At 44.0% G+C, this 13,119-nt stretch overlaps 1 protein-coding gene across 1 annotated transcript in view; it reads right to left on the bottom strand.

Moving 5' to 3' along the window:
- The window catches only part of LOC121853222 (acetylcholine receptor subunit alpha-like), a gene marked incomplete at its 5' end in the record, with an annotated part of 68,478 nt that overhangs the window by 39,793 nt on the left and 15,566 nt on the right, over positions 1 to 13,119 (bottom strand). Inside the window, 3 exon segments of the mRNA XM_042347228.1 lie at positions 1,302 to 1,438; positions 2,854 to 3,022; positions 11,392 to 11,507. Coding sequence (XP_042203162.1) covers positions 1,302 to 1,438; positions 2,854 to 3,022; positions 11,392 to 11,507 — 422 coding nt within the window.

Below are 13,119 nucleotides of genomic sequence, written 5' to 3'. Positions count from 1 at the left end.
GAAGATTTCTTTACCGCTGAGAGACAGGTAACGGTGAAAAACAACATGAAGGTAGAGGCATGGCTAAAAAATTATACCAAACATGCTTTGTCTACATACTCGTTTCTCATTGGTCAGAGAATTAGCCAATTAGAACACGTTATTCCAGTGGTTGATACCTGTTGTTCATATTTTGATAACAACATGGAACCAGGAGGGGCGGTGAGCAGGTGGGGAGAGTTTTTAATGAACGGCCGAGATGAAAGTATTAAAAAGAGTTAATTAATGATACAGGTGAGTTAACGTGACCTCACTGTGATGAGCAGGTGAACGTGAGGTGAGGTAGGGTAGGGTAGGGTAGGGTAGATTAGTTTACGTTACGTTAGGTTAAGGTGGAATCTCACTTTCCCTTGTATAAAAATGAGAGAGAGAGAGAGAGAGAGAGAGAGAGAGAGAGAGAGAGAGAGACTGCCCCACCACCATCACCTTCAACATGTCAAATATCAGACACAAAGCTTCACTCTCCACACCCAGCCGTCACCTCTTTAATCTCTCTCTAACTCAACCTAACAAACACTTCAAATGACCTCACAAACACCTAAACATCCAAACATACAGACAACTACCACCTATCATTCTTCAACTTTACCTTATTTATGTGTTGTCAAAGTGTTAAATCGTTGTTTGAGGAGACGATAGCTGTTGCGATCATTATAGATATCGTACAAGAACAAATTATTATAGTTATTGTCTTTTACTTCACTACACGATACCTTTGAGGAGTTTGTCGTGTTTTAATTTTGTTTTCTTGTTATGTTGGTGATGATGTTGATGTTGGTGATGTTGGTGATGTTGGTGATGATGTTGATAGTGGTGTTGTGTTTTGAAATGTGTCGTTGTGTCTACTGTTATGTATATCCCCCCTCCCTTCCCCCCCTTCCTCCCCCCTCCCACACACACACATTTTGGTTCACTCTTTTTATTACCCAAAATCTCACGACAAAATAAGTGTGACGTCAAGATGTAAACAAAGAGACACCATGTTGGAAAAGTGATGTCACAATGTAAACAAAAGGACGCCATGTTGGAAAGGTGACGTCCCAATGTAAACAAACGGACGCCATGTTGGAAAGGTGACGTCCCAATGTAAACAAACGGACGCCATGTTGGAAAGGTGAGAGATGCGTCTGTGAGCTAAGATAAAATTCTAAGGTATGATTCTCACTTGATTTAAGAGACAATTCTAAGAGATAAATTCGGGAGAAGATTCTTAAGAGTTGAGGGACGATATTATGAGACGATGGTAAAGAGACAGTGCTCACCTGATCGAGACGAGGATCATGGCGAATATGAGATATTTGCCCAGCAGCGGGACGACGAGAGACGTGGGCGGTATAATCTCTACCACTAGTAGGAAGAACACGTGGAGTGAGATGAGGATAGAGATGCTGAGGGTCACCTGTGGGAGAGATAGTGACGTTAGAGACACCTGGAGGTACTGAGACACACCTGTGGGAGAGATAGTGACGTTAGAGACACCTGGAGGTACTGAGACACACCTGTGGGAGAGATAGTGACGTGAGAGACACCTGGAGGTATTGAGACACACCTGTGGGAGAGATAGTGACGTTAGAGACACCTGGAGGTATTGAGACACACCTGTGGGAGAGATAGTGACGTTAGAGACACCTGGAGGTACTGAGACACACCTGTGGGAGTGATAGTGACGTTAGAGACACCTGGAGGTACTGAGACACACCTGTGGGAGAGATAGTGACGTTAGAGACACCTGGAGGTACTGAGACACCTGTGGGAGAGATAGTGACGTTAGAGACACCTGGAGGTACTGAGACACACCTGTGGGAGATAATAGTGACGTTAGAGACACCTGGAGTACTGAGACACACCTATGGGAGGAGAGATAGTGACGTTAGGGAGACACCTGGAGGCACTGAACACACCTGTGGGAGAGATAGTGACGTTAGAACACCTGGAGGTACTGGGAACACACCTGTGGGAGAGATAGTGACGTTAGAGACACCTGGAGGCACTGAGACACACCAATGGGAGAGATAGTGACGTTAGAGACACCTGGAGGTACCTAGGAGACACACCTGTGGGAGAGATAGTGACGTTAGAGACACCTGGAGGTACTGAGACACACTGTGGGAGAGATAGTGACGATTAGAGACACCTGGAGGTACTGGGGTACCTGTGGGAGAGATAGTGACGTTAGAGACACCTGGAGGTACTAGAGACACACCTGTGGGAGAGATATGAGTGACGTTAGAGACACCTGGAGCACTGAGACTTACACCTGTGGGAGTGATAGTGACGTTAGAGACACCTGGAGGTACTGAAGCAGAGACACACCTGTGGGAGAGATAGTGACGTTAGAGACACCTGGAGGTACTGGGGCTGTGGGAGAGATAGTGACGTTAGAGACACCTGGAGGTACTGAGACACACCTGGAATTGATAGTGACGTTAGAGACACCTGGAGGTACTGAGACACACCTGTGGGAGTGATAGTGACGTTAGAGACACCTGGAGGTACTGAGACACACCTGTGGGAGAGATAGTGACGATAAAAGATACCTAACTGTTGAACATGACTAAAAATAACAGGTAAAAATGAATGAAAGTGACAAATGATTATGAATAAGAAAACAAGAAGCCACCAAAAGACTGACAATGAATGAAAAAAAAAGTGAAAAAAAAACACAGTGAAAATGACTCAAAAATAAAACCCAAACACAAGAAGAAACTTACATATCACCCCTCCACCCCCTCCCCCAACCCCCCACCCTCCCCCCGAAAAACTGAATATAACGAACCCCTGAAAATGACTAACAAAAGAAAATGCTGTACTCACCTTCTCGCCAGAATCAGACGGCAGGTAGAAAGTTAGGACGGTGAGGAAGGAGATTCCCATACAGGGGATGATGAGGTTGACGGTATAAAATAGGGTCTTCCGTCTCATGGTGATGTTGAAGGTAATGTCTAGATACGGCTCATCACAACACGTGTAAAACTTCTCGTGCCTGTGAGGGGAGAGAAGGGGGGTGTGAGGGGTGGTGGTGGCTGTTGTGGTGGTGATGGTGGTGGTGGTTGTTGTGGTGGAGGTTGTTGTTGTGGAGGTTGTGGTGGTGGTTGTGGTGGTGGTTGTTGTTGTGGTGGTGATGATGGTTGTTGTGGAGGTTGTGGTGGTTGAGGTGGTTGTTGTGGTTGTGATGGTGGTTGTGGTGGTGGTTGTTGTTGTGGTGGTGATGATGGTTGTTGTGGAGGTTGTGGTGGTTGAGGTGGTTGTTGTGGTTGTGATGGTGGTTGTGGTGGTAGTAATACTTATACTTAACTAGTAATATACACCACCAAAACAATAATATGTATATAAGTGTATTATGTAACTTAAGACTACTGAACTTAATACACATCAAAGTACAACAATACATATACAAGTACATATAAATGGTACATATAATTACGGGTTAAGATGTTTGGTAACTGTGGTATATGTGTTACAATATATATTAGTCAAACTGTCTGTCTGTCTCTCTCTTTCTGTCTCTCTCTGTATGTCTGTCTGTTTGTCTGTCTGTCTCTCTCTGAATGTCTGTCTTCTCTGTATGTCTGTCTGTCTGTCTGTCTCTCTCTTTCTGTCTCTATCTGTCTGTCTGTCTGTCTGTCTTCTCCTTCTGTCTGTCTGTCTGTCTCTCTATCTGTCTTCTCTGTATGTCTGCTCTCTTTTCTGTCTTCTTCGTCTCTCTCTTTCTGTCTCTCTCTCTGTCTGTCTGCCTTCCGGTTCGTCTGTCTGTCTGTCTGTCTGTTCGTCTTCCTCTGTCTGCGTCTTCGTTCGTTCTTTACTGTCTTCTGTACGTTCGTTCTCTCTTCTTTCGTCTCTTTCTTGCTCCCCTCTTTCGCTCCCTCTCGTCTGGCTGTCTTCCGTCTGTCTGTCTGTCTGTCTGTTCGTCTGTCTGTTCGTCTTCTCCGTCTGTCTGTCTGTCTGTCTGTCTGTCTGTCTGTCTGTCTCTCTCTGTCTGTCTGTCTGTCTGTCTGTCTGTCTGTCCGTCTGTCTGTCTGTCTCCAAAGGTGAATCCAGAAATATCAAAAGTGTAGGATCTCAAAGAAGCTGTGGGTGGGGAGACAGAGCCATCACACACATGGGTATTTTGAGGTCAACAGTAATTACTTTTTACTGTACAAAAAATGCCTGAGTACAATTCTGCATTAAAGAAAAAAGTATTGGAATTTTCAGACCAAAAGGGGGGATCCGGACCCATATACCCCCCCCCTTGGATCCGCCCCCGGCTATATGTCCGTCTCTTTCTCCCTCCATGAATAAATATCCATATGGTAACTGGGGTCAGGAGTGTTGCCATTGTTATAAATCTATTTAACTCTTTTGTTGATTCTTTTTATTACTGTTTAGCTTTACAAATAATAGTTTGTTTGTAGCTGGATCTATCTCTTGTTTACATACACAAGTTGTTTATGTTTTAAGTAACATTATAATACACTTATTGGCATGTAAGGTAAAAAGGTATTGCCATAATTGTAATTTTATTTATAATTGTTGTATAATTTATTTTTATTTATTTTATTCAACTTAAAGATATGAATAAAGTACAGGTAAATTATATGTTACAGTGAATAATAAAAAAGTTATCTAAAAAAATTCTCACACAATTTATTCTATATAAGCAAACACCTGTGTGGCCACCGAGTCTCTGTCAGGGCGGGAGTGTTGCTTCTTTTTAATACTCTTTATAATCTCCTTTGTTGTGTTTGTGTGAGTGTCGTCTAAAAGTGTACCCAACAAACTGTACCTGTTGGTGTTTGTCTTAACCTCCTGTCATGTCACTGAAAAATGTTTATTGTGTGGAGTTATGTGTGTGTATGTGTGTGTGTGTGTGTGTGTGTGTGTGTGTGTGTGTGTGTGTGTGTGTGTGTGTGTGTGTGTGTGTGTGTGTGTGTGTGTGTGTGTGTGTGTGTGTGTGTATGTGTGTGTGTGTGTGTGTGTGTGTGTGTGTGTGTGTGTGTGTGTGTGTGTGTGTGTGTGTACGTGTATCAGCATGTATGTATGTCCTCTAGTACCTGTACATTTCAGTAAGAGTGTACACATGTATACACAGGGTTCACGGAGGCTGGACCCATCACGGCGGCGTGTTTACTGGGTCGTCGCTGGAAAAGATTGTTATCGTTACGAGTGTTTTGGTTATCGTTACTCTTGTCGTGTGTGAAGGGACGGTCTCTCTGATAGATAGATAGATAGATAGATAGATAGGTAGACAGACAATCAGACTGACAAACAAACAGACAGACAGAAAGACAGACAGACAGAAAGACAGACAGACAGATAGAAAGATAGAGATATAGGTTGGAGACAGACATATAGAGAGAGATAAAAGAATAAACTGAGAGAGGGAGAGAGGGAGAGAGAGAGAGAGAGAGAGAGAGAGAGAGAGAGAGAGAGAGAGAGAGAGAGAATTCTACCCTCTGGTAAATTATTGTAAAATGAAGCTTCTCACGTACTTTTCTTATGGCCTTAGGTTAAGCTCAAGGAGCAGAGTGAGGGGAGGGGAGGGGGGAGGAGGGGAAGGGGAGATGGAGGGGTGGAAGGGAGATGAAGGGTGAGGAGGGGTGGGGGGGAGAGGGGAGGGTGGGGAGAGGACAGGGGGGGAGAGGAGGTGGGGGGAGAGGGGAGGGTGGGGGGAGGGAGGGTGGGGGAGAGGGGAGGGGTGGGGAGAGGGGAGGTGAGGGAGGGAGGTGGGGAGAGGAGGGTGGGGGAGGGAGGGTGGGGAGAGGAGGGGTGGGGAGGGAGGGTGGGGGAGAGGGGAGGGTGGGGAGAGGGGAGGGTGAGAGGGGAAATGATGACAGATAATAATAATAATACAACAAACACGAGTAAACAAGCAAAACAAACAAACAAACACAAGACGAGGAAATTTAGAAAGAAAGTCAGTGAGGGAAAAAATGCGAAAAGCCCCGGAAAACTGAGCTAGACCGGAAAAAAGTCTCAGTGGTTCTTGGGAAAATAATGTTTATAGTTTGGGAAAATAGTTTATATGGTTAAGAGAAAATAGTGTTTATAGCTTGGGAAAATAATGCTTATAGTTAGGGAAAATTTATATAGTTAGGGAAATAATATTAATAGTAAGGAAAATAACGTTTATATTTAGGGGAAAATACTACTTATCTATCTAACTATTGATTCATCTATTTATCTATCAGTGGGAGTCATATCAGGAGGACTGTGTGTGTGTGTGAGGAGCAACGTCACACACACACACACACACACACACACACACACACACACACACACACACACACACACACACACACACACACACACACACACACACACACACACACCGTAATTAACCCTGACAACTCAACAGGGAGACATATTTTTTTCCTTCACTTCTCCCTTCAATTATCCACGTTTCCTATCTTAGGTGTGATGGCCCGCACCTCAATATCACCGCCACTGATGTTACCTGTCCCCATTATTCCCTCCTCCAGCCCACTCCCTCTACCACGATCGAACTAGTTGGTTGGTTTGGTTGGTTGCAATCAAACAATTTGCAACTGGAGGTGGGTGGGGGTGGATGGGTGAGGGGGGACTGTGGAAAATGACAATGAGTAAGGTTGAGAGAAGTGGTAGGTCTCTCTATGCGCCATAACACTAACAACATCATTGAAAACGGAATCTATATATATTTATTTTAAGGGGTAACTATAATATATTTTAAGTCTGGGTTTGAAGGACGTATTTATAAGGAATAATGACAGGTTATAACGCTTGTATTGCTTACTAGAGAAAACTAACGGGAGATATTTAGTAAAAGAAAGGCAATGACGTAGTTTATGCATTCAAAGAAAACGGAGACGAGTACCTTTAAAGGGGAACTATACAGTATTTTGGGCCGACATATACGTCAAACTATTATGTACTAAAGCTCTATTAAATTTATATGGTCTATTTACTCGGGCAAACTAACAACTGAAAACGTATTAATATTTCAAAGACTCGTTCCAGCAGTTCAGAGACTCGTTCAGATTCGTTCCAACAGTTCAGACACTCGTTCCAGCAGTTCCGACTTGTTCCAGCAGTTCCGACTCGTTCCAGCAGTTCCGACTTGTTCCAGCAGTTCAGACTCGTCCCAGCAGTTCAGAGACTCGTTCCAACACTTCCGAGGCTCATTCCAGCAGTTCAGACTCATTCCAGACGTTCAGACTCGTTCCAACAGTTCAGACTCGTTTCAACAGTTCAGAGATTCCTTCCAGCAGTTCAGAGACTCGTTCCAACAGTTCAGAGACTTGTTCCAGTAGTTCCGAGGCTCATTCCAGCAGTTCAGAATCGTTCCAGCAGTTCAGAGACTCGTCCCAACAGTTCAGATACATTTTAGCGGTTCAGACTCGTTCCAGTCGTTCAGAGATTCGATCCAGTCGTTTAGACTCGTTCCAGTACTTCAAAGATTCGTTCAGACTCGTTCCAACAGTTCAGAGACTCGTTCCAACAGTTCAAACTCGTTCCAACAGTTCAGAGACTCGTTCTAGCGGTTTAGACTCGTTCCAGCCGTTCAGAGACTCGTTCCAGCAGCCTTAAGACTCGGGTGTGTTATGTGACATATATTTACAGGTGTACAGTACAGTAACACCGTAATAACCGTCTGAGGTGTCACGCTGTTACAGGCTCAGGCAAGACTCCTCGATGGTACAAGGCTTTTGGACCCTGTGTGTGTGTGTGTGTGTGTGTGTGTGTGTGTGTGTGTGTGTGTATGCCTCCAACAACACCTCACAAACTTCCCTATTCTCGCCACAACTGAAATATTAAATGGTGAAATACCTATCTCCTGCCTACTATGTGTATGAGAGAGAGAGGGGGAGGCTGTCTGGCAGGCAGTAATGGCAGAGATCGTAGATTGGGTGCAAGCCGCCCACTTGAGTTTGAAAGAATTTCTTTGCATGATGCTATGTGATAGGGAGCGCCGTTTGGAGAGAGAGAGAGAGAGAGAGAGGAGAGAGAGAGAGAGAGAGAGAGAGAGAGAGAGAGATGTGGCACAACATATTATTAGGAAAGAAGCTTAATAGTACGATATGTTGAGTTGTATTATTAGGAAGATTTATCGTATCGTTGATGGAGTATCGTTCTGGGGGGGGAGAGGACGACGAGACGGGTAGAGAGGGAGCAGGTAATAAGAGATGAGAGAAGAGAAGAAAAGTTAAGAATGAGCGAGAGAGAGGGGAAGATTAGAACATTTAATAGGGAAACGGATTAACAGTACACAATGTTGAATATGGTATATGATTAGTTTAAATCGTACGTCTGGGGTTGATGTTAGCGTGGCGAGGTGGACGGGATGTGAGGAGGAGAGGTCAGGGGGATGGTCAGGAGAGGTCAGGGCGTAAGAGGAAGATCAAGAGAGGTCAGATTGTTAGGGGAGCGTCAGGAGAGGTCAAGACGCGCCAAAGTGAAAGTGGCGAAGTGTTCGTAACCAAACACAAAACATTATAGCAAAAATAAAATGAAACATTCAATAAACAAAGACAACAAAAGATTTTTCATGGCATCCATCACCGCCAAGAGTTTCAGTGGCACCTGACCTCCAGCAGTAAAGATTCACAGGCATCTTGAACCCCCGCCTGCCCTCTTATGATGATGTTATCATGGCCGTCGTCTTTTACGCAATTCAATGGCACTTGGCCTCTCTTGACAACATACTTCCCGTTACCGCAGTCAATTCAGAGGTATCCAGCCCCTCTCTTGAGCATCACCTCTGCCAGTTCAGTGGTATCCAGCCCCTCGTGACGACATACTCCATGGCACTTGTCTCTTTAAGTAATTCAGTAGAATCTGGCTCCCCCTAGAACGTCATATCGAGGAATTCAGTGGTACCCGACCCCTCGTGACAATATATTCCATGGCACTGGTCTCCCTACAGCTCCACTGATCGTATTATTATTCAGTGGCACTGGGCTCCCTGACGTGAATGATTCAGAGGTACCTGAGATCTCTCGTGACAATATTATTCAATGCTATCTTTCGCCCACAAAGAGAAAAATCAGTGATGTCTAACCTCTCATGACGACATATTCCAGGGCACCCGTCTCCCTGCAGCTCCACTGGTGATATTAACATATTCAAGGGCACCGGGATCCCTGGCGTGAATTATTCAGGGGTACCACACTCCCTCCTCCGCCTCCCTCACCTCAGAGTGTTAAGTTAAAGTTCCTTGGTCGACACTTAACAACACCTCGGCCGGTAAACAAGTCGTAAAAAGTATCTCGGCCACACTTAACACTACCACCAGCGTTCTAAAAAGTGTCCTTGACCTCGTCTGGGGCGTTCTTAAATGTCGTTTATAAGTTCTAAAGTAAGGAAGGCCTCGTGTGTGCATTTTAAAATATCGTTGGTGTTGTCTCCGCGTTCTAAAGTGAGACATTGGTGTTCTTAAGTAGTCTAGGAGCGTTCGTAAGTGTCATTTATAAGCTGTTAAGTACAATAGGTCTCGTCTTAGGGTTCTATGATGCTATATGGGCGTTCTAATAAACTGTAGTTCTCAATATACTAAAAGATTGTCCGGAAGTTCTGAAGTGACGTGCGGGAGTTCTGAAGTGACATGTGAGAGTTCTGAAGTGACGTGCGGGAGTTCTGAAGTGACATGTGAGAGTTCTGAAGTGACGTGTGAGAGTTCTGAAGTGACGCACAGTGCAGCTCCCTCAAGAGTTCTGTAGTGTTGTAGTGGTCGACTGAGAATACTGAAGTGTAATTTGTTTCACTTAGACGTTCTGTAGTGTCATACTTGCATCATTCTTAAGTCATATTTGTGTCATACTTGTGTCATATTCATTTCATACCTTTGTCCTGCTGGTGTCTTATTTATGTCATTCTTGTGTGATACTTGTGTCATATTTGTGTCATACTATGTTAAAAGAGTGTGATGGCCAACTGGATGCAGCGTTCACCTCCGATCATATTGGTCGGTGGTTCGATCTCAGGGCACCCCCGGGGCACCCAGCTGTGAAGGTGTAACTAACTTGACACATGAAGGAATGAAGGCGATCAGTTACAGTGCCGGTCATGATTCCACCCTTGTATACTGAAGGATAAGTATACAGTGTACCCTACCTACACCGTCTCTAATGAGTCGTGTGGGCTCGGCATCTCCTTGTCATACTCAATTAATGTCTGGACGCAGCTGAAGTCACGTGTAGGTTAGGTTAGGTTAGGGGTGCTGGTCTAAGTTTGGCGAGAGAAAGAGAGAGAGAGAGACCCTGCCTAACTTTAACTCTCTCTCCACCAACTCACTAATATAATTCAATTTTAAGAACGCCCGTTTTATAAAACATCACCAGGCCTTCATTCCCCCCACCCCCATCCCCAATCCCTCCCTTCCTTTCCCTTCCCCACGAAAGACTGGCGGAAGCTACTGCCAAACGAACGTTCTCTTGCGCTCAATAGTCTTCGACAACGCGGACATATCGATGGTGTGTAGTGCTGTGGGGAGGACGAGGCGAGGAAGTGAGCTGAGTGATGACTGGAAGGCGAGGATCGGCTGGAGGGTCCGACAGAAAATAATGTCAGAATACATTTACTAAAGTTACCCCCAATAACTCAGTGACAGAGAACGGAGGGGGCGCTGACGTCTTATCTATACTGTAGTTGCCATTATTTTTAGGGGCGGAAATGTGTGTTATTAAGATAGATACATAGATTGACACATACATACATACATACATACATACATACATACATACATAGACAGATAGACAGACAGACAGACAGACAGACAGACAGACAGATAGATAGATACATACATACATACATACATACATACATACATGCATACATACATACATACATACATAGACAGACAGACAGACAGACAGACAGATAGATAGATATTAAAGTTAGACGATAGAGATGAAAAGAGAAGGAGGGAAGAGTCAACACTCGTCTATGCTATTCCCTCACATCGTCCTCAACATGGCGGGTAAGACTCGAGCGTCACCTTGACCAGAATATTCTCACACTTGCCTTGGAGGTGTAGAGGGAGGGAGGGAAGGGCTCGAACCCACGTCCTTGATGTAGAGATCTGGCCGACACACCCCACAGCCCTTGTCCACGTGGGATATTAATATAAACATCTACCCTTACTTCCCCTCCCCCCGGCCTCTCTCTCTCTCTCTCTCTCTCCCTTCTCCCATTAACCTGGAAATATTAATTGGGGAAAGACAAGGTGAAAATTAGACATAGTTGGAAAGAAAATCGGACATGGAAAGAAAATCGGACTCGGAAAGAAAATCGGACATGGAAAGAAAATCGAACAGGGGATAATCTTAACACTGAGTTGAAAAATGGACACTGGACACGACAGGAAACGTAATTAGGGGATAAATGGGCACTGACCTGACCGCCGGCACCTCCAGAATGTCCCACTCCACCGACATGTAGAACTCAGACAGGTCGACCCCCAGTTCCACCACGTTAGTTCCTTCCTTCTCGTCCAGGTGGCGCAGGTCCACCTAAACCATCATAGAAAATGGGTTAATATTACAGAGAATGGAGACAGTACCAAGGAAAATGAAGAAAGTGCCAAGGAAAATGAAGAAAGTGCCAAGGAAAATGAATTATCATGATAGAAAATGAAGAAAGTGCCAAGGAAAATGGAGAAAGTGCCAAGGAAAATGAAGAAAGTGCCAAGGAAAATAAATTGGCAACAAAAAGAATGGGATATACTATATAGCTATAACCAATTAAATACATGGAATATGGACAAAGAAAATGGAAAATGGTTTAACCCTTTGAGTCCTGGAGGGTTAAATCGTCGTCATCTGAGGGTTAAATCATCGTCATCAAAGGGTTAAATCGTCGGCATCAAAAGGTTAAATCGTCGGCATCAAAGGGTTAAATCATCGGCATCAAAGGGTTAAATCATCGTCATCAAAGGGTTAAATCATCGTCATCAAAGGGTTAATGATAAAGTTTCACCATAAAGAGTAAACACTATGTTGTTCCCTCAAAGGTTCCTAAGTTGAGCCAAAGAATAATATCCAAGATAGCGGCTGCATGATACCGAGAGTCTATCTTGAGTACAGAATGAACGTGTGGACTCATTGATCGCGTGTGTGTGTGTGTATGTTTCTCTGTCTGGTTATTTATGTATGTATGTATGTATGTATCTCGTTTTGTATGTATGTATGTATATCGTTATGTATGTATGTAATCTCCATCTCTCTCTGTCTTTATTCCCCTTTCTTCCTCTTTTCTCTTATCTCCTCCCTCTCTTGTCATCTTCCCCTCTCTCTCTCTCTCTCTCTCTCATCTATCTCTTCCCAGCTATCTCTCTTTACACTTAAGAGATAAAGCCAATACCAGTTTCACTTAACACAGAGACGCCAAGGCTTGTAAACAATAGCGTTCGTGAGCCGAGAATCCTTAATCCGGATTCATGTTACTCGAAATCTGGATACCTCGCTAGACTTATTCACCTCTCTCTCTCTCTATCTCTCTCTCTCTATCTCTCGCTTATTCTTTCTCTCTATCTTTCTTTCGTCTCTTTTAGGAGTAATTTATCAACAAGAGACAAACAAGAGATATTTGGTTGGTGGTTACTAAGACAATATAGTAGGTTTAATTAATCCAATGTCCTTAACTATGTACTGTATGATAATTAGTCTAGATAGATCAACGATTTAAATAAGAGAGAGAGAGAGAGAGAGAGAGAGAGAGAGAGAGGGGAGGAGGGCGGACAAAAAAGGAAGATAAATAAAGAAAAGAGAGAGACTGAGATTGAACAGCAAAGGGAGAAAGAGAGAAAAAAGAAAGAAAAGAGAGTTAGAGAGAGAGAGAGAGAGACTGAACAAAAAAAAGGGGAGAGAGAAAGAGATAAAAAGGAAATAAAAGATAAATAAGGGAAGAGAGAGGGAGAGACTGAACAACAAAGGGAGAGATAAAGATAGACATAGCGAGAGAGTTAATAAGGGAGAGTGTGAGGCGACACTTCCTCCTCTGTTTCTCCTCCACCTAGTTCATTACACGGCCTCTCTCTCTCTCTCTCTCTCTCATCCTTTTTCTACTTGTTAGCATATTCTCTTTCTTTGTCTTTCTCACATATACAGGAGAGAGAGAGAGAGA

Source organism: Homarus americanus, unplaced genomic scaffold, assembly GCF_018991925.1.
Source record: "Homarus americanus isolate GMGI-L3 unplaced genomic scaffold, GMGI_Hamer_2.0 scaffold50564, whole genome shotgun sequence".
In the NCBI taxonomy this organism is placed as follows: domain Eukaryota; kingdom Metazoa; phylum Arthropoda; class Malacostraca; order Decapoda; family Nephropidae; genus Homarus; species Homarus americanus.
This window is presented reverse-complemented; position numbering and strand designations above follow the sequence as displayed.